The sequence below is a fragment of the Gorilla gorilla genome, chromosome 17 (genome assembly GCF_029281585.2).
Source record: "Gorilla gorilla gorilla isolate KB3781 chromosome 17, NHGRI_mGorGor1-v2.1_pri, whole genome shotgun sequence".
Taxonomy (NCBI): domain Eukaryota; kingdom Metazoa; phylum Chordata; class Mammalia; order Primates; family Hominidae; genus Gorilla; species Gorilla gorilla.
In genome coordinates this window covers 104,264,338-104,285,300 of record NC_073241.2, presented here as the reverse complement: position 1 = coordinate 104,285,300, position 20,963 = coordinate 104,264,338, and the positions used below count along the sequence as shown (strand labels likewise).

Below are 20,963 nucleotides of genomic sequence, written 5' to 3'. Positions count from 1 at the left end.
GTGCAATGGTGCAATCTCAGCTCACTGCAACCTCCGCCTCCCAGTTCAACCAATTCTCCTGTCTCAGCCTCCCAAGTAGCTGGGATTACAGGCACCCACCACCATGCCCAGCTAATTTTTGTATTTTTAGTAGAGACAGGATTTCACTGCTTTGGCCAGGCTGGTCTCAAAGTCCTGACGTCAGGTGATTGCTTGCCTTGGCCAGCCAACGTGCTGGGATTACAGGCGTGAGCCACCACGCCTGGTTGTAAAACTATTTTAATGTGTCATTAGAAAGTTTTGAAAAAAACCCTCTTTCAGTATATTATTCAAGAAAAAAGAGGTGGAGATCAGGTGAAAGATCTGCTTCTCAGTAAACAGTATGTTTACTGATAAATATCCACAAATACAATTTTCCTGGATACCAATTACATTACTGAAAACAACAGGATGATGAAAAATACTGTTCTGACATTACTCACTCATAGATTATGAAGTATGTAAGAGAGTTCTTTCTAAACTTAGGAATTCCAACAGGAATGAGAGCGAGAAAGGGAATGAAGAAAAACATCAGCTATCAAAATACCAAATGTGTTGAGCCATGATGGACATTGAGGGTACTGCTATGGCAGACAGCTCCGGAGTAGTTGGACAGGAGTATGAAAGGAACAAAGACATTTAGCAGCACTTAAGAAAAATAGTAAATTAACCCGTGGATGATGTCTGAGGTTAAAGAATCAAATTGCTGAAGTGTTAATTATTTTAGGAAGTCTTTTGTTAGTGGTGAAGTATCAGGACACTGGAAAACAAGGAATCTAGTCTGAAGGTTAACACGAAAGAGAGGAGAGGCTGAAAATTATAGACCTGTAAATCTAACATCTATATTAGGAAATAAATTTGAGATGATACTTATGGATGAGCTTAATGATACATTTGGAGAAGTACAATTTAATAGGAGTGAGTCAGCATGGATTTACCAAAGGCAATCATGTCAGGAAAAATTTCGTTCCTTTTTAGGTTGAAGTAATAATTGGTTTATGTAAGGAGAACCAATGAGAAGCTGTCAGGATTTTCTGAGATTTTTGGACCTTTTCAGAAAATGAATTGTTGTACAAAATGTCATGACATGTGTCAGGGCATCCAACTAACAAAAGGGGGTGAAAGCAACTGGGTTAAAAATAGAGGGCCAAGAGGAATTTGGGAGAAGACTGCATTCTATTCTACAAGGTTCTATGTATTGAACACTAATGGTTCTAATTAATGACAAAGGAAATTTTTTTATGTAGGAAATTTGAATATATTGCTAAATAAGGGGTAATGGTTAAGACAAAAGACTAGCTGTTTTACGTTAACTGCAATAGATTAAGTAAATGGGCTCAGAGGTAGAATGTGAAATTTCAGCTGCCTAAGGATAAAGTGATGCATTTGGAAATAATTAAGGAATCATATCGATATAATTTAAATGAACAGTTACCATGAGGAAGAAAAAGGGACTTGGGGTTTTGATAAGAGTCAAACTTTCAAATTGTTATTCTTATAAATGGGAAGAGGCAAATGTAGGGAACGCAGTTAAATAATACATGTTATAGAGAATACAAAATTGATTATCTTAGAGAAGAATACAAAAACCCCAATTTTTGAAGAGAATATGATAATTTCAAGTGTTATCACTCTGCACAGGTAATAATCTAATGTACATACTTATATGACCAAGTCTTAGCATATGTAAAAACTGATGAAAATAAAATTAATTTAAATGTGATACAAAAGTACGAGGGTAGAAAAATAAAGGAAATTAAGAAAAATACCATATCATTACATACTGCTCAATTTTCCCTGAAAAGAGAACACCTTGTAATCATTACCTTTGGAAAAGACAACAACACTTACCAAATTTAAGGTCTCAGAGAGAAATAAGAAATAACTAAATCAACTTCATAGCTTTGATGCACTGCTCATAGGCTCAGAAAGTGACCACACTACCCGTGGGTCTTCCAGTGAGCATTCGTTCATGAGCAATAAGAGCTATTTCAGTAATAAACAAGCTCCTTGAGCCGTAAGGCATAACTATAAGTCTGCTGCTTGGAAATGATGAGAAAAAAACATCTCTTTCTTGTTAGGCACAATCAGAGAAGGCTGAGCAGCCTCTCCTCAGCCCTCCCCGTCTGGCTTCCCTATCTTCACTCCCCTTTCTCTGGGGTTATGTTTAAAGCATTCTGAGCTATCCCTGCTGAAGTGAACTACACATGGGGTCAGACTGCAGGCCACTGGTGTTGCAAACACAGACATGTATTTAATTCTTTGTCCAAATGTAGTGAATGAGTACCAAGCTTATTTATGGATGGGCAACATGGTAGAAATATAATTGTTAAAACTGAAGAGACCAAATCAAGATAATTTTTGAGATGAAATAGATTTTACTAAATAGAAGAAAAATTGTACAATGACAGAAACCTATTTTTAATTTGATGTCAATTTTGTGAAGATTAATGTGACTGTAAAATCTCATCGTATTAGAGCTAGATTGGGCCTAAATGAACCTCTTCAGAAACTTGGATGTGGAGAAAGGTGTTTTTTTTTTAAGTATATACAGAAAAGAATACAACTCATAGAAGAGACTGATGAATTTCTCAAATTGAACACAATTGTGTCTCAATATTGGGATTAAGAAGCAGAATCTTACTAGACCACTGTACTTCATTCAGTGACTGGTGCCCACAAGGGAAAATGAACTCTGACTTCTAAGATCATAGAGTTGTTTTATCTGTTTTTTATATTTAATATAAACACAATCATATAAAACATACTCCTTGGTGACTGGCTTGGTTCATCCAGTGATAAGACTGTGAGACTTATTTCACATTGCTGCTTGTACTTGTAGTTCATTCATTCTCACTGACTTATTCTATTATGTGAATATACAACCTTTGTACATTCTGCTTGAGGGACATTAGGGTAGTTTGGAGTTTTGACTATGATGAATATACCAATAATTACATTAAGTACAAATACTAAAGTAAAAGACTAAATATTTAATGTAAAAGATAAAAATTGCCCCAGCAGATAAACAAAATGCAACTATAAGCTGCTTATAAGGAATCTGGTAAAGGTATACCAATATGAAATGCAGAATTATGGCAAGAGATATTGCTACTAAGAAATATTTCATAATTATGTGTGTCTGTATCTAAAACAACCCTAAGTTCTGAGTATTTAGTGATATATTTTCAAAATACGTAAAGCCAAAAATAACAGAATTTTAAAAGATAAATCCACAATTATAGTAGGAAACTTTAACATACTCCTCTTAACAGCTGACAGAACCGGCATTTTAAAAAGCACTAAGAATACGACAATCTGAACAACACAGTGAACAAACTAAACATTGTAACCGACATACAGGGAACAAACACCACTGGTGCCAAGTATTCTTTCCTAATGTGTCTCAAAAATTTACTGAAACTCACCATTTGCTGGGCATAAAAAAGTCTACACAGATTTTAAAGAATTAAAATAATTCATATTATATTCTGTAAAAACAGTAAATTTAAGCTGGTAGTCGATTTGCATTATTAGTTCAATAGTTTTAAAAAAAAAAAGATAACCAGAAAGTCTCAAACTACCTGGAAATGGAATATTACGTTTACAAATAATAATCCATGGTTAAAAAAAATAAAGAAACCACTTTTGTCTTGTGTTTCTTATCTGACAACAACTAAAATTAGAACTCACATATAGTCTTTCATGCTCTGGAATATGAAATAGAAAAAGATACAAAAATCATTTTACTAATTGCTAAAAAGGACTGAAAAAAATACAATAAATCATCAACTTCTGCTAGAGAGGGAAAAACAAACTGTGCAACCATTTATGCTAAAAATGATCATGTCAAACAGTTTACATACAGTATAAATAATCCCATTTACATGGCACACACATTCTGTGTGGTAGGCATCACTATCCCCATCTTCGGAGGGAAACTGAGACCCACAGAGTAAAAATGCAGTTTTCAGGGCCAGACATCAAGAGAATGATCAAGCTCAAGTTGGAGCCCATCTTCTCCGAAGGTCATGCCTACAGCTGCACAGCAGGGACTAGGGATAGTTCATTCAAACTCCTAGACTCTTCGATAAGGAATCTGAAGCTCCGAGACGCCTGTCTTTACATAGAGACTTGAATCAGGGTCTCCACTGAACTCCAGTTTTGTGTTACTTGCGTGAATTACATCACGTAACTGCAGTTATACACCAATGTAGAGATACCAAGGGTATAGCACATTTGCACACAAACATCTTTCTGCAGAACCGTTTTCAAATAAAAAATAAAATGCCTCACTTTAATATATGAATTCCCAAATATTATCTCAACTAAACTTTATATTATCTCAACCAAATCACAGTATTTACAGTCTTTTTTTTTTTTTAAAGATACGTAATGTTTTTATTTTTCTCTTATTTACTCACTGTACTTTAGGGAACAATCCGTTTTTCATGTGTAACTGGTGTAATGGAAGAGAGAGACAGATATGTCAATCTTGCACCTGGAAAGGAGGCAGGGCAAGGCCACCTCAAGGAGGACACTTCGCTGATGCCCACCATGGATTTGGTCCCTGTGGCCTGGCCATTGCTAGGAGCAGCTCCTTCACAGGTGGTGTTTCTGGTATCTGTAAGGTTATGGGTCCATATTTATGAAGATCCCATAGGCACTTATGGCCAGAGATATTTCAACTCGACTTTAACTGCTTTTATGAACTAAAGCTGATAAACTGTCTACTTTCAAAACCTTTTCAGTGACAACCTCACCAAAAGGGAATGAGCAGAGACCTCTGTTTTTGTTTGTTTGCCAAATACAGCGCTGGATAGCAGAAAAATTACTAAATCACACACTCGACATTACTTAAATAAGTCAATCATATGAACATCAATCGACAAATATGAAAGAACAGTAATGAGCCTCTATCCACGTATTGTCAAGTGTATTAAGAAAACTAGTCTAACCTAAATTACTCAAGTTCAATTTCTTATAACATAGATATTTTGCGAACAAACATTGCTTAAGCATTTTGAAGCTGGAACCTCGCATTTCTGGTGTGATATATATCACAATCCCCACATCCCCACCACTACTAACGACCCCATCATATGGCACAGATAGGCATAAATGTTCCTGCCTACAGCAGCATAGCAGGGACTGGGGAGAGTTCATTCAAACTCCTAGACTCTCCTGGCTTCATAGCCATTATCTTTCTAAATTCTCACAATGACCCTATTAGTAGGTACTATCATGCAGATTTACATATGGGAAACCTCAGGCTTGGTGAGGTCAGCCTGCCTGAGGTCATATGGCCAATAATGAGAAGCAGGGTTTAAAAGCAACTCTAACAGGTCCCAAAACATCTGCTTAAAGCACATCCTTGATCAACAGCCCTTATTCAAACTCTGCTGCTTGGGCTAAATCTTGGAAGGCTTCTCTAAATTTACACCTCAAATAGGTCCTCGCACCCATAATCTATCATTCTGCTGCTCTGCACAGAATTTGGCACTCCAGGAATACTTGCTAATTAAACAAAATGTCGGGCTGGAGGAACAGATCTGCTTTACTCTGCAGTTGCAGCCACATCGCTGACACCTTCCAGAGCTCCTGACTTGCCACCCAAGAGGCAAGAATCCTCTTAGCAGCCGCTCCCATCACCAGCTCTTCCCCAAACCTAGGGCCAGCCCCCTCCCAATTTCTGGGAAACGCACAGCACCGTTACCACCCACGACGCTTGACTCCGTGGTCGTGGTCTCAGGTCACATTCTTTCTAGGCATTCACTGGAAGATGATGGTGTCAATAAACAGGGCATAACATTTCAAATCACAAGCATTTTTTAAGAAAAAAATTATAATTTTAGCAATTAGTCAACATATGAAGATTTAACAACTACTCTCATTTCAGGTCAACTATGCTTTAAATATTTACTATTATTAACTGTACAGTCATCAAATAATTACTCTGTCAGATTTCCTTTTTTGATAAAATACAGTTGAAAAGTCCTGTTTTCATAGTAGAGTGGGATCAAACTGGAATGTACTTTTTTATAGGTCTTGAAGCACATACTATCACATACTCTACTCCATTACAATAAATCATGGTAATGTACAAATAGCATTGTAACTGCTGTGATCACATGAAATCCTGTTAGAAACAAGTTTTCACAGTTTCTGTCCCTTACCAGCATGCAGGTAAGCGAGGTCCGGGTTTTCGATGTCAGGATGCTGTTCCTTCAAATGGTTCCGGAACTCCACCGGGACGTTGGTCCCGTAGTCACACTTGGGACAGTTGTACATCTTGACTCCTTCGTGTTTGCCAGTATGCAGAATGTGTTTGCGGATATTTTCAGCACAGTTTGACCTACCAAGTAAGACAGAAAAGTAAATCTAATTAAGGTCAAACCAATAACCTTATCTTACAAATAATGATATTACATAACACTGTCTGTATGTGTTTGGTACTATTTTAAGTGCTGTACTCATATAATAATTAGCTTATATAATACATCAGCCCTATGAGGCTGGTAGTTTTTATAACCCTGGTATGAATTTTTAAGTTGGTCTTTTAGCTTCATTTCTATGAAGAACCAGAAATACCAAATACCAAGCACTATTATTTTAATATCAAATTATTCTGGTACCACTCGAGGGCAATGAAGGTGTTAGCTGATCCCTGAGAACACACCTATCACCACTGAGGAGTGGTACAAAAATGAAAGTGCTGTCGCCTCCACTGAATTTAGAGCATCTGGGGAACAAAGACACTTTGGCTTTTAAGTTCTGTCATGCAAGGTGCTTCTAAGTGGGCTCTAAAATAATGTGAAGATGGAATTGTAGCTAGAAACGGCTCCCAGGCTCAACTCCAGTATTTGGGCAACATGTGAATCCCGTGGCGTTTTCTGTGATGATACAGGCTTTTAAGAGTGATAAGAGTGATGGCATGGAAAATGCAATGGAGGGCCCATATATTCCACGCCACGGTGCCACTGAAATCAGGGGTGGGCTCCTCTCCCAGTGCTTTCCCGCAGAATTAGAAATGCAAGGCCTGAAATAATCAGCAAGCTGGGAATGGGGTGCTGGTTTCTGAGGCAAACTGTTCTGCTTGCTCTTTCATCCCTGTCAGATCCTTTGCAACAGAGACTGCACGTCTAGACTCTTTCTGAATACACACGCGGAGCTGTTTTCCTTTTGTCTTTGTCATTTTTAGAACAGTAATAAAAAGAGCCCTATACAATTTCAAGTAGGTGTTGAGGGGTTATCTAGAAAGAAAGGAACAAACCATGCTGGCCTCAGACTTCCTACAGACCAAAATTAAATGCCAGAAGAAAATAGAGCAATATGTTTATCACCATTTCCCAAAGGTATTGTGGAATAACAAAAATCCTGCAAGATGTTCTTAGAAGAAAGATTCCCATGATCAAAAAAGATGAGGAAACGGTAGTCAGCCAACACATCTCACAGTGCACTTCAGAATGTTAAAGGCTCTAAGAAGAACTTTGTGTAGGTCTACATTGCCTGAACGTTTCTAATTAGAATTGCTCTTGAGTATAATATTCAATTATACCATGTTTATTTTTTAGGGAATATACCTTGGGAAATATTGGTCAAGGAAGTGAAAATAACTGTTATCTCTCACACACAAAGGCAGTCAATGACGCTAGAAATTCAAAGACTCAGTAAATACGGTATCTATCCACTCCTGATGAGAGGAGTATAGGAAGTATCGTCCAAGCGAGGCAGAATTAATGTAAATGGCACTAGGAAAGGTATTCCCCAGACAGAGGGTGCAGGGATGTCCTTTCCTACAGACTCTGGTCAAACCTGAAACGCAAACGTGTTCCTCATGAGTGGGGATCTCATATTCTGGGAGAGGTCTCGTACCTGCATCCAGACAGTCCTTTGGAAAAGTTCCTGCTACTTCCCTCCCATCTCCAGGCAGGGCTTGTCATCAAATGCACATGTACAACTAAATCTGCTCAGTATAATTAAACTGAACAAATCAAATCCCTCTATGCCTAGGAAAAAGACTAGAAAGAAATACATTAAAATATTAATGCAGCTATACTGCAATGCCCACTTACTCTTATTTTTCAAATATAAAGTTTTATATGTTACATATATATTTTAAAAATTAAAATAACAATAACACCTTTTTAAAAAATAAAAAAGGACTAGAACAACAGATATTTTCCCAGCTATTTTCAACTTGCTTTGGGCAAAGGCTCTGTCAGTCTGGGCGTTACATTTCCCTGAGATCTTAGACTAAATACATGCAAGACAGTGAATGTATGCACACAAGCTTCTTTCTCTCATGAGTCACTACCGAATTGTCAAACTTGCTTTGTATATAAATTCCCTATTGTGAACTAACAATCACTGTAAGAGGAAAAAAAGAGTAAGCACCTAATGTATGCCAGGTACCTCCACTGACTTGGCGACTTCGAAGGCAAGCATGACCCTCTGAGGTCAAGACTGCTACACAATTCACAGAGAAGAAGGTAAATATCACAATGATGAGCTGGCTACACAGGCTGTATGGCTGGTGAGTGGTTAAGGCAGAATCCTAACCTAGGTTTTCTGTTTTCGAGGCCAGAATGTTGGTATCTTTTCAAGTACACCACAGCCAGCTTTCCCTTTAAAATTTACATATCAGAGACACTAGCACATTCTAAGCAAAGGATAGGACTGTAGAGTCTCTTAAATGTGTAATTATCGTTAGAGTAACAGCTCTGGATCATGTCTGAAATAACACAGGAAAACATCTGAAGGTGACTGACACAAATGTCCACTTTTATGACAGTTAAAAGGAAAAGGAACAATTTTTTTTTGAATTCTTCAAGCTGGGTAAACCGTTCCAAATTACCCCCTTAATTCTGCAGATCTCCAACATGTTTTCTACAGCATTACAGACACCTCCTAAATTCACCATTGTTTACTGACACTGGGGAGAGAAAACAAAAAGCTACTACTGTACTTAATTAGTACTGTTTATCAGGAATGGAGATTCTTTGGTACCGCCAATATTATTTCCTTATGTAAAATGCTAGGCATGAAACATCATCAAAGACAATCACCAATCATATGAAGAAATTAAAACTGCCAAAATAAATACATTTCCATGTATGATGCATATTTAAATGGAGAATAATATAAGCAATGAAACCTAACATTCAGGGAAGGAAGAAAGAGATAACTTTGAAAACAGATTATTTTGTTTTCAAGAAGGCTGTATCTAGGACAAAAATAAGCCAGTATCTCTCAGTAACTAAACAGCATGTAGGATCTAACAACTGGGGACTATTACTGAAATAGGTAAGACGTATATGGGGACAAAGGGAGGGGAGAAAATTTAAAAAGGTAGGAAGCTTCTTTTATTTGAAAATATAAAATAAGAAAGACGTGGTGTGGAACTTGAGATTTTAAAAGGCATTAAGGACTATTCCACACATATATTCTTACACAGATACGTGCATATGTTTGTATACAGGATGTATATATACACACTGTGTTTTTATGTTCTATTATATTATACGTATGTGTATGTATATTTGTAATTTTATGTTTTAAACATATACATACCAGAAGCATAAACACATGCAGACAAGAAGGAACTGGGAAGCGTTTGGGGAAATGAGAGTGAGTGTTAATGTGTATGGAGTCTCTTTGGGTAATAAAAATCTAAGACTGCTTGTAGTAATGGTTTCACAATTCTGGTAATATATTAAAAACCCAGGAAGGTTGCAATTTCAATGGGTTACTTGTCAAATATATGATCTATCTCTCCACTAAAACAAAAACAAACAAAAAAGAACTCTCGTGCTGTTGTCACCCTTCTTCCTGCCACTGGAACCTCAGAGGCCACATGTTCAGGTGGTAAAGTTACCAAGAAGGAGAAGAGGTTCTCAGCCTCCATGGGCCTTTACCTCAGTAAGCAATAAATTTTTAAGTCATTCAAATTTCAGAGTTTTGCCTGATGTGCAGCTACTGCTAATTATCACATGCTGCTCGTCTCCTTCCTCAAACCAATGCTGCACACAACCTCACCATACCAGCACACACATGCACACACACACACACACACTCCCGATTCGAACCAATGCTGCACACAACCTCACCATACCAGCACACATGCATGCACACACACACACACACACACTCCCGATTCGAACCAATGCTGCATACAACCTCACCATACCAGCATACACATGCACACACACACACTCCCGATTCGAACCAATACTGCATACAACCTGACCATACCAGCACACACATGCACACACACACACACACACACACACACACTCCCGATTCGAACCAATGCTGCATACCTCACCATACCAGCACACATGCATGCACACACACACACACACACACTCCTGATTCGAACCAATGCACACAACCTCACCATACCAGCACACACATGCACGCACACACACACACACACCCGATTCGAACCAATGCTGCGTACAATCTCACCATACCAGCACACACATGCACGCACACACACACACACTCCCGACTCGAACCAATGCTGCATACAACCTCACCACACCAGCACACACATGCACACACACACACACACACTCCCGATTCGAACCAATGCTGCACACAACCTCACCATACCAGCACACACATGCATGCACACACACACACACACACACTCCCGATTCGAACCAATGCTGCATACAACCTCACCATACCAGCACACACATGCATGCACACACACACACACTCCCGATTCGAACCAATGCTGCACACAACCTCACCATACCAGCACACATGCACACACACACACACACACACACATTCCTGATTCGAACCAATGCTGCATACAACCTCACCATACCAGCACACACATGCATGCACACACACACTCTCCTGATTCGAACCCTCTTTACTAATCACTGCACAGCAGATACCTTGGGTGAAAAAGACGTAAACTAAGGATACTAGGCCCATTCCTGAGCTGGTGTGACTCCTCCTGGCCTCACACTGCTCCTCTGGAAATATCCCTAGACCTTATTTTATCTCTGAATTTCCCTCTTCTGCCACCTGGGACCTCCTATTACAAGCCAAGAAGCTTATTTCTGTCACCATCTATATGTATCTTGGTGTTTCCCTATGAGAGAGTTAAGAAATTTTTCTTTTAAGAAAATTTATGAGAAGTCAAATTTCTCAGAAAAATGCAAAGGGTTACATGTATACTTTAACAAGAAGAATGCTAGGAAGAACTCATGTCACAGTTTTTCCATCTGAAATGAACTAGGAAGAAAGAGACACTGGTGTACATCTCTGAATGAAGGAGAAAGCGAAACAGGCAATGACTGAGCAGTTTCCCTGGGGATTCACTAAGAACTGTCACCTTCAATCCAGTTTCCTAACCAACACTAGGATCAGTCCTATCCCCACCCTCTTCCTCTTATTCCTGACAGCAGACGACCATGGTGCAGAGGAAACACCCCTGGGTGTCAACTCAGGCAGCCGGGTCCATTCCCCACATGAGGATTTCAGCACCTGCAGAATGGCTCTGTGATCTCAGGAAAGTACCTCAACTCTGAGATCTCTTTTCCTTAACTAAAAAATGAGGTTAGTACAGCAAACTACCAAAGGACTGAATGTGATCTATGCATTATCTTTTTCTTTAGAGAAGGTAAGTGCACATAAACACAAAATCTTCACCTGGGAAGTCAGAGAGTTGGTAAAAGCTATTCCTGGGCTCCAGGTTGTGGCTCCCAGTTCTAAAGGTAGGTAGGAAGTGACGGAGGGGAAAGGTGAGCAACACACACTGCATGGCTCCGGCACACAGCGCAAAGTCAGCGTCAACACAGAGAAAAGCTACCGAATCCGCAGCCCTCAGCAAAATACTAAGCTCTGCCCTGTCCTTTCTCAACTCCACTCTACTGCTACAGCTCCACATGACAGAATGTGTCACCAGGCTTTCCGCTGAGGAAGAACCTCTCCTGGCCCTCACAGGCGAAAGATGTTCCTCACGATGAGCAGGAAGCCTGCTGGAAGGGAAGTGAGATTCCCCAGCGCCAAGCTTCACACTCCTCACCAGGATTCCTGCAGGGCTCAGCAGAATAGAAACAGCACGCATCGCTTTCATGGAAAAGGCATTCTAAGAGTGCACTTCAAATCAAATTTTGGAATATAACATGTTCAAAGTCTTGAGCAGCTTTGACGTACAGAATTTAAAGCACGGGGTGACTGATTAGCAAAAGGGCCCAAGATGGGACCCATACATTTTAGGGCTTCTTAAAAAACACATAATAAAGGAAATTTCTTATTCTGTTCAAAGGCGATGTATGCTAAAATAATAAACAGAACACCACAAGTACTTCTAGAACTCCACAAAATCATTAGTCAGTACTACACACTCACTTATGACCTATGGACACAAAAAGCCTGATTATGTTATTGAACCCCTTTAAGGAGAAAGGAGTTGTAAAAAATTTGATGTTTATTTTGGTTATTAAAATTATACCACCGAAGTTGTTAAACATCAGAGCATCCAATAATTGATATGACAGAAGTCTCCCTCCAGCACTGTCTCCACTGTCCCCCGTGTCCCAGATGACCAGCTAGGTACAATCCCTAACTTCTTCTCAATCTTTCGGGAGAAGTAAACACTACTTTTTCAAGCTACAGATATGTCTTATATTCTTTTCTCACCACTCCCCTTGGCTAAATGCAGGGGCACCACACACACTGGCATCTCGCTTTTCCATGGAACAACACAGCATGGGGCCTCACCGTATCGAACACCGAAGGGCACGCTTATCTCCCTACATGTCTCTACTCCCACCCTTACCTTCTTTTCTCCTTTTTAACAGCTTCATAGTATTTCAGTGTGGACACAACCTATTCTATCTAACTGATTCTTCACTGATGGGCATTTAGGATGTTTCCAATCATTTGCTAGTATAAACAAGGTTCCAGTGAATAATCCTGTAGAATGCTTTCCATTTCTCCAGGTGCCATGACAATCGCATAATGACAACTGGAATTGCTTCAAATGTCAATGGGCATGAATTCTGATAAATTCTGCCATACTGCCCTTCAGAGGAATTGTAGCAATTTACAATTCCACTAACAATGTTTCAGAGCCTGAGCCTGTTTCTGTACACGCTTGTCAAGGTAGGGGGCTACCAAATTTTTGAATTGTTGCCAATGTGGTGGGTAAACAATGGTATCTCATTGGAGTTTTAATTTTTAAGGTGTAACCTGCATTTCTCTTGTAGTCAAAGAGGTTATCTTTCCAAATACTGAAAAGCAATGTATATTTTCTTTTTTATGTACTGCTCATTCAGATTTTTGCTCTTTTTTTCTAAATGATTGTTGGTCATTCTCTTATAAATTAAGGAGACTGGCTCTTTGGGATAGAAGTTGCAGACTTGTTTTCTTCAGTTTCATTTTTTTTCTTTTGACTTTGCTTACGGTATGTTGTGAAAGCAAATGTTGATAATTTTGCTCTGTTGTTCTATGGCTTCCTTATTGGGAGGCTATAAAACAACTGTTCCAAATTTGGTTCTAGTACCTGTAGAGCTGCGTTATATCACATTAAATACTAGATTTGATTCAAAATCAACCTACAGTGAGTTAAATGTGGATCCAGACTGCTACTCAGCTCTCTCAATAACATTTGTTAAAGTCAGATTTTCCCCACTGACTTGAAATGCCACCTTTGTCAGTATTTTAATTATGTAAGGTGAATTCTGGACTTTCTATTCTATTATACTTGTCTGTGTATTCACCTGCCACTCCATCACAATGAACCAGGTAGCAGGATGTTTCTGCCTGGTAGACCTCATCATTCTGCATGGCTCTTTTTCTCCCAGATCACAGCTGCCCACCCAGAACCAACACAGAATCACTCACGGGACAGTGGTTGTCAGCTGGTATGGCAAAAATCTAGAGTTAACTACAGTACTAGAGAGAACTGGGCCAATAATAAATTAATATCACTATGACATACCCAGGTAATTTCTATGTATTTATCAATATGTGTTAATAATATTATCTAACTGATAAACCAAACAGCAGAGAGCTTGGCACAGATGTTACAGGATAAGTACCCAGGAGAGTGCCCAGCACACAGAGATTCTAAACAAACACTGATTCCCATTTTCCCCAGGAAGATCCATGCGTCGGCCTCACTACCCCAATTTGCTTTTTTGTAAAATTAGTGGCTGTCTTGAAATACTGGCAACAATCAGGTCTGTTATGATGTCAGGCATGGGAAAGAGACTCTAGACAACAGAAAGCTCCTACACCCACCGCCCGAAGAGCGTTCTCATTCCCGCAACCCACTTTCCATTTTGCTTATCTCCCCACTTCACTACTCCATGCTTTCCATGCTGCTCCAAAAAGAAAGAATTCCTATTTCTTAGGTGATTTTGGGGGAACCACTTGACGGCATGGAGTGATCGCTCACTATTTTAGAATGCGTATTTTTGTGTGTGCCATGGATGGCTTCAGAAATGACTTAGTAAATCTTACAAAGATTCATTGAAAATAACAGTAGTAGTTTAGCTGAAGGGGGAGGCTAAAAGAACCGAAAATTGAACTGAGTGCGGTGGCCAATTGTTTCTTTTGTGGATGTGTGCACTCAAACCCCCTAATGTAATATACAAAAAACACTTCTTTTAAAAAAACAACACCACAAAACAGATGAATTATGACACATGTATAAAAATCAATAAAAAATAAGGGAGAGTTTGCTAAACAGAGACTTACACCACATATCTGTATGGGTTGGCTTAATGTTAAATATATCAATTGCTGCTAAAGGAATCTATACAGTTAACACAATTACAATTCTAACAAGATTTTTTGAGAACTCTTTGAGAGTGATGGTTAAATGGCTCTATAAAATAAGTAGGCAACATTTTAACATTTAACATTATTACAGTAACATTATTACAATCATCTATGGGGGGGAATGGGCTATATCACAGAATGTGATGCAGCAGTAACTTTCTAAATGTACTTATCTTTATAAATGCACATATAGAAACATACATATAACATGACATACTGGCAGAGAAAGATGTCTGCCGCAGATTGAGAAAAGCTACATGTAAAACAGTATGTACTAAAAACAATTAGAGGTGTGTGTACATATACACATTCATAATATACACCACAGAAAGTCAATTATATATAGATGTGTGTGTAAAGTAATTATACATACATATAACACACACATATTACAACTCTACACAGGAGTATGGACAGCACCAGGTCTATGAGGATCACACTAGTTAACAGTGACTCTGCCCAGGGGGACGGGAGTTGGGAAAGGGATACAGGGAGGGAGTCAGAACACCTGCAGTGTTGTGGCTGTGTCACAGGAAAGCTCACCCATTCATTACTTTTAATTTAAAAGTGGGGGGAAAAAAGACTAAACAGACAGCCAAAGACAAGAAAAGCAAATGCAAGTGAAGCACTGCATTTTTGAAAATTATTATACTTAATGAAACTCTAATCATTAAAAATGTGGGAAATTGAGGGTGGTATTTAGAATGAAAGTGGCGATTAATTTCATGGGTTAAAATATGGTTTAGGTAATGCAAAGCACTATATAGTGGGTTAAATTCTTCCGTGATAAATTAAAAAGGCTTCACAATAAATTCTGGATAGATTACACATAACTGCTTTAAAAAGAATTATGAAACTAAAAAAAGACTTAAGTGAATGTTAAGTCATAAATACTTAAATAGAGTATGAACCTAAAAATATGACTTTCAATATAAAATTAACCTTAATTTTTCTAAAAGGGTCAAAAAATGAGGGTGGGGTGGGGAGCTGGAGGGAGAGTCCACCTGAATCTATAAAATATAAGCAAGCAACCACATATATAGTATATATGTTTTGTTGATTTGAATATATACATATTTAAGTTAACCTATTATTTTAAAATAATGTATTACTTTGGAACTACTGCTTTTACAACTCATGTTTATAAACTATTCAAACTCTTCATATGCGTAAGTGTCTATCACTACAGTCATTTCTGTGATCTCCTAACAGTTTTCTAGAGTACAATATTGTCAGTCCCTCCTTCAGTTTGAGATACAGCATATTTTGACTCCAAAAATGATGTTGTCACTAGAGATTCTGTCTCCAGCTACATGTGCCCAATCATGTAACACTACGGCAGTTGTTTCCATTTGTTCTCCAAGAGTAAGTCATGAACTCCACATTATAACCAATCACTCTACTGCTTTTTACTCCAATTTTTCTAGTTTATTTACAACAAGAGAAATATATAAATTCCTCTTCTGGATATACTTTTTTAGAAAGGAAGAACTCTGCCTTTTATTCAAACATACACTACTAAGTATAATAAAAGCTGAAATCATAAAGTCAAATATAGATAGACTTGACTACACGAATACTATAAAATACTGCAAGTCAAAAGATCATAAATACAACAAAAATGAACAGAAAATCCATGAAATTTGTATAAAGGTTTATAAAACCCTTCTCCAAAAAATATTATTTGTGAAGATGCTAAAAGATGTTAAGAAAAATCATAAGTACAAGTGTGAGGAGATCCGTGTTCAGGAAAGTAGGGGCAATACAGCAGACTGCATTTTCCTCTTAGAAACTCACAATGTGTACTTAAGCAAAAAATGAAAATTACAAAAAAAAACCACAATCTAAATTGAAATAAAAATTTTGAAAGTTCTATTTAAAGAAATACGCTTAGTTTTGCTTAGCATTTTGCTTCTCAAATTTTTTGACCACAGAACATTTTCTTTTTCAGTTGCTCTATGGTAGAACGACATGTACCTCAGAATGCCATCATGAGGATTAAGGTAAATAACATTAAATATGTTCAGGTAATACAGTAGGTACTTGTTCTTTTTTTCTTCCTACCACTAGTTTTTATATTAAACACAAATGAGTTTAACTATGTGAGTCATTATCGGCGCTTTTCCTGTTATACATGAAAAGCAACAGCAATTCATCTGACTAAAAATAGATTCCCAAACAGTTACAGTATATGTATGAGCACATGTGAGGTGTGTATTGTGTGTGCAAAGTTAATTAGGCAGGTATGCAATTTCTTTTTTTTTTTTGGCCTGTTTATAGTATACTTTAAAAACTCACATCCACAAAAAGAATTACTCTATACAATATTATACATGTTTATATAAAACTTCGGTTGAAAGGGGGTTTCTACTATATCTTTGTAATATGATTCCAAAATGCACATAGAATAATCCGAAGAAAATCTTTATGTAAATTAAACTCAAGAAGTTAATTACATTTATTTACCAGGATTAATTATGATTTATAAATTTTCTGGGCAAAAATAAATCCTAAAAAAAAAGACAAAAAATGTTCACAGTAGAGGGGAATATAAGCCTCCATATATGTTGCTTTAAAGCTCACTGTAGGTTGGAAGAATGTGCTCCAATATATAAACTCAGAGCTTGTTTCACAATTTATGTAAGACAGCCTAAGATATATACTTCTTTATAACTTATGTTCTCACTAAAGGACCCATAAGGAAAGAGTCTGATAATTTTAGATTACTGAACATTTGTGCTGTTTAAATTTAAAATTGGTGAAAAGCTACAAGAATAAAGAACCTCAAATTCCTCTGCCTAAAAGGGAACATGTTATCAACGATGTTTAGCAAATAGATGCATGTCATTTGGAGTGCTGGACCACATGCACCACTAGAACAGAACAGACAGCACAAAGATCCATGTATACAAGAAACACAGATGTCATTTCAGATCAATTAGGAAATGATGGGCTATATAATAAATGGTGTCCATTCAACTGCTTATTTTATAGGAAAAAATAAGTGACTTATTGTCCTACACCATACAAAAATAAATACCATTTGGATTAAAAAATTTTAACATAAGGAAACCAAATTACAAAAATGATAGAAAAAATATTTTTATAATCTTAGTTAGAAAGAGTTCCCATAAAGAAAAAGCAAAGTCCAAATGCTACCAAAATGTGTAGGAAAATATGCCTCATGAAAGTTAATACTGCTATATAGCATAATGCATCATAAATAAAGTTAAAAGGTAGGGCAAAGAAAAGGAGTAAAACTATGCAATATATACAAAAACTAGTGATTAATACGGATTCCAAAATGGGTTCCATTGATTAATTTTTTTAAAAGATAAAAATCTCAGAAACTAAAAAATATGAATAAGCAATTCATAATTGAAGAAATACAGATAGTTATGTAATCATCACACAGTGATCAAGGTCTCTAAAAACTAAGGAAATGCGAATTAAAACTTAAGGTGACAGACTGGCACAATTTAATAAGTTTGATCATATTAAATAATGGTAAGGGAAAATGATATAACTCTGGTAATGGTGTAAGTTAGCAAAAGCTTTTGAAAAACATTTAATAGTATCCTTCAAGTTTAAAATATACATACACCCTTGAAAGTTCAGAAGCTCAATTTCTAGATGATCCACAAGTCATTAAATCAATTTCAGAACAGCTAAACACTAGGCAAAATTTGAAAACTAAATGTCCATGAATAGAGAAACAGGTTGTAAATGTACAGTGCATCCATACTAGGGAATTCTATACCATTGAGAGCTAAGAGTTAGCTTCTCCTACAGAGTTCCACGGAAATCAACCACATCCTGGCTGAACGGTGGGAGAGCACGGCCTGATCAGGGGAAAGAGAAGCCATTTCCCCGACCATGTACGGTTACTGATGTTAGAACAAGGCCAGAGATCTGGTAGGCCAGGTCACAGGACCGCTCAACCTCACCTGTCAACACACCCTCAGAGGCATGGAGGAGCTGGATCTTCTCCAGTTGTGAAGCTTAAAAGTCCCACAGCGTAAGAGCCAGACACTTCCCCAGAGTCTGATGTCCAGCACCACAAAATCCTTGCGTGTTGCTCCAGAATGCAGCAGGTTATTGAGATAAACTGAGGAGAGGAGCGACAGCTGCTGCACTCCCTCTGTGAGTTTCTCTCAGTAAACCCTGCGGAAGAAAGCTTGGTGCGTGTACTATCTGGGCATTCAACCTTACTTGTTGTATAAAAGCCATTAAATAGAATAAGGTAGCTCTTATGAACATTGAAAGACTACTAGGATACATTATTAAGTTAAAAAAATCAAGTCCCAGATACATGTAGGTATGGGTCCTTTCAGCTTTTCAAAAATATACACATACGGTGTGTGTGTGCATATACACATATATGTATACATAAAATTTATACATATACACATAAAGTATGTGTGCACACATATACATATACACATACAGTGTGTGTGCACACACATATACACCTATGGCACTTATAAAATATATACGTATACACATACAGTATGTGTGCACATATACACATACACACATAAAATACTCACATATACACAGTGTGTGCATGCACAGACATACAAGCACATATAAAATATATACACATATAAAATATATACACAGAGTATCTGTGCACATATATACCCACAGATATATGAAATATATGCACATACATATACAGATAAAATGTATACATGGAAAATACATACATTTATACATATAGAGATGTAAATGTATTAAATGTGTATTCAAAGGAAGCCTAGTAAACTACTGATGATATTTTTATTGAAGGATTTCCAAGTCCAAGGAAACTTTTGTTTTGCTCAGTGTATTTGGATCATTTTGGCTATTCATAAAAATATCTTTAAGTGTTCTACATATAAAGCAAATATGACCAAACATCTATTTGAAAAACACCCGGATTGTACAGCATTGCCAGGAATGTAAACCTGACAAACCACAGCAGAGCGGCACAGCTGACAGTTGGGGCAGAGGTGGATGTGCTTACGTGCCGGGATCCTCGTGTTTACACAGGGAGGAGTCAATCTGATGAATTTAGCAAAAGGTTTAAATAAGGAAACTCAAGCTGTAATCTCTAGGAAAACAGAAGGAATACTATAATCAAAACAGGGAAGAGAGGAGAGGGTGTGGTGGAGAATGGAGCTAACTTCTTTATTCTTTACAAACACCAGATGCAGCCTATACACCAAGAAGCTGTCTTCAGGACACCTCCAGGACAAAAACCAGGAATGCCTACAAGGGGTACTGCAGGAAAACGGGAAGAGAGAAGTGCTGGGAATGCAGGTATGGTGGCAAGACTCTGACTCCAAATAGTAATAATAATGTACAAAACTGGTAAATGTCAGGAGAATTTAAGTAAACTAGATATTTAAAAATAATGGCACCATATTACACTATTACACTACATACAGAATTACGCAAAGTCTCTTTTTTTATTCAGATAAAAAGAGTTTACAGCAATCTGAGGTAATCACAAAATACAATCCTTTGGACATTTTCAGCAAGAGGAAATTTTAATTGGAGAGTTTCTGGATCACCTTGCTCTAAATCTTACGAATTTTATTTTCCTTTATTATAACTGGTAGCTATTTATTGAATGGGATAATTTCCATTAGATCATTTACTCATTACTTTTTGCTTTTCATAAATCTAAATTCTTTGAAACTAGTTCTTAGGACAAATTGATGCACATTGAATTTTTCTCTCCATTTCTCAGTTATATTTCTGTTCATGTTTATTATGTGATAAAAAGTGATTCTAAAACAGCACAGTGCCTCATAAGAGAAAGAAACTTGTAAGTTAGCACAGAAGTGGATGAATGCTGACGCATTCTTGGTCTCATCCACCACCCTTGAGAGGATAAACTCCCATGCTTCCAAGTCACGCGGCTGTCCAGGTGTCCACATGCGCTCTCTGCGCGAGCAGCCAACAGGCTCTCGTGTGCCTCTGAGAGGCTCCTGAACAGCAGGCGCTGCGCTGGCCTCTCTGTCACCCGCAGGAAACCTGTGCACATCTAGCTGCTTTTCTAAACGTCTGGGAGCAAGGCCAGCCTTTCAGACCCAATCATAGGCACTTCAGAAGACAAATAATTTAAACCTGATTACTGCTTC

General features: G+C 37.7%; 1 protein-coding gene across 2 annotated transcripts in view; it reads right to left on the bottom strand.

Moving 5' to 3' along the window:
• ZNF407 (zinc finger protein 407) overlaps nt 1-20,963 on the bottom strand; it is a 480,437-nt gene that overhangs the window by 143,376 nt on the left and 316,098 nt on the right. For both annotated transcript variants that reach the window (XM_004059553.5, XM_055368592.2), the window contains exon 8: nt 6,195-6,373. In XM_004059553.5, coding sequence (XP_004059601.3) covers nt 6,195-6,373 — 179 coding nt within the window. The remainder of the gene's footprint in view (nt 1-6,194; nt 6,374-20,963) is intronic.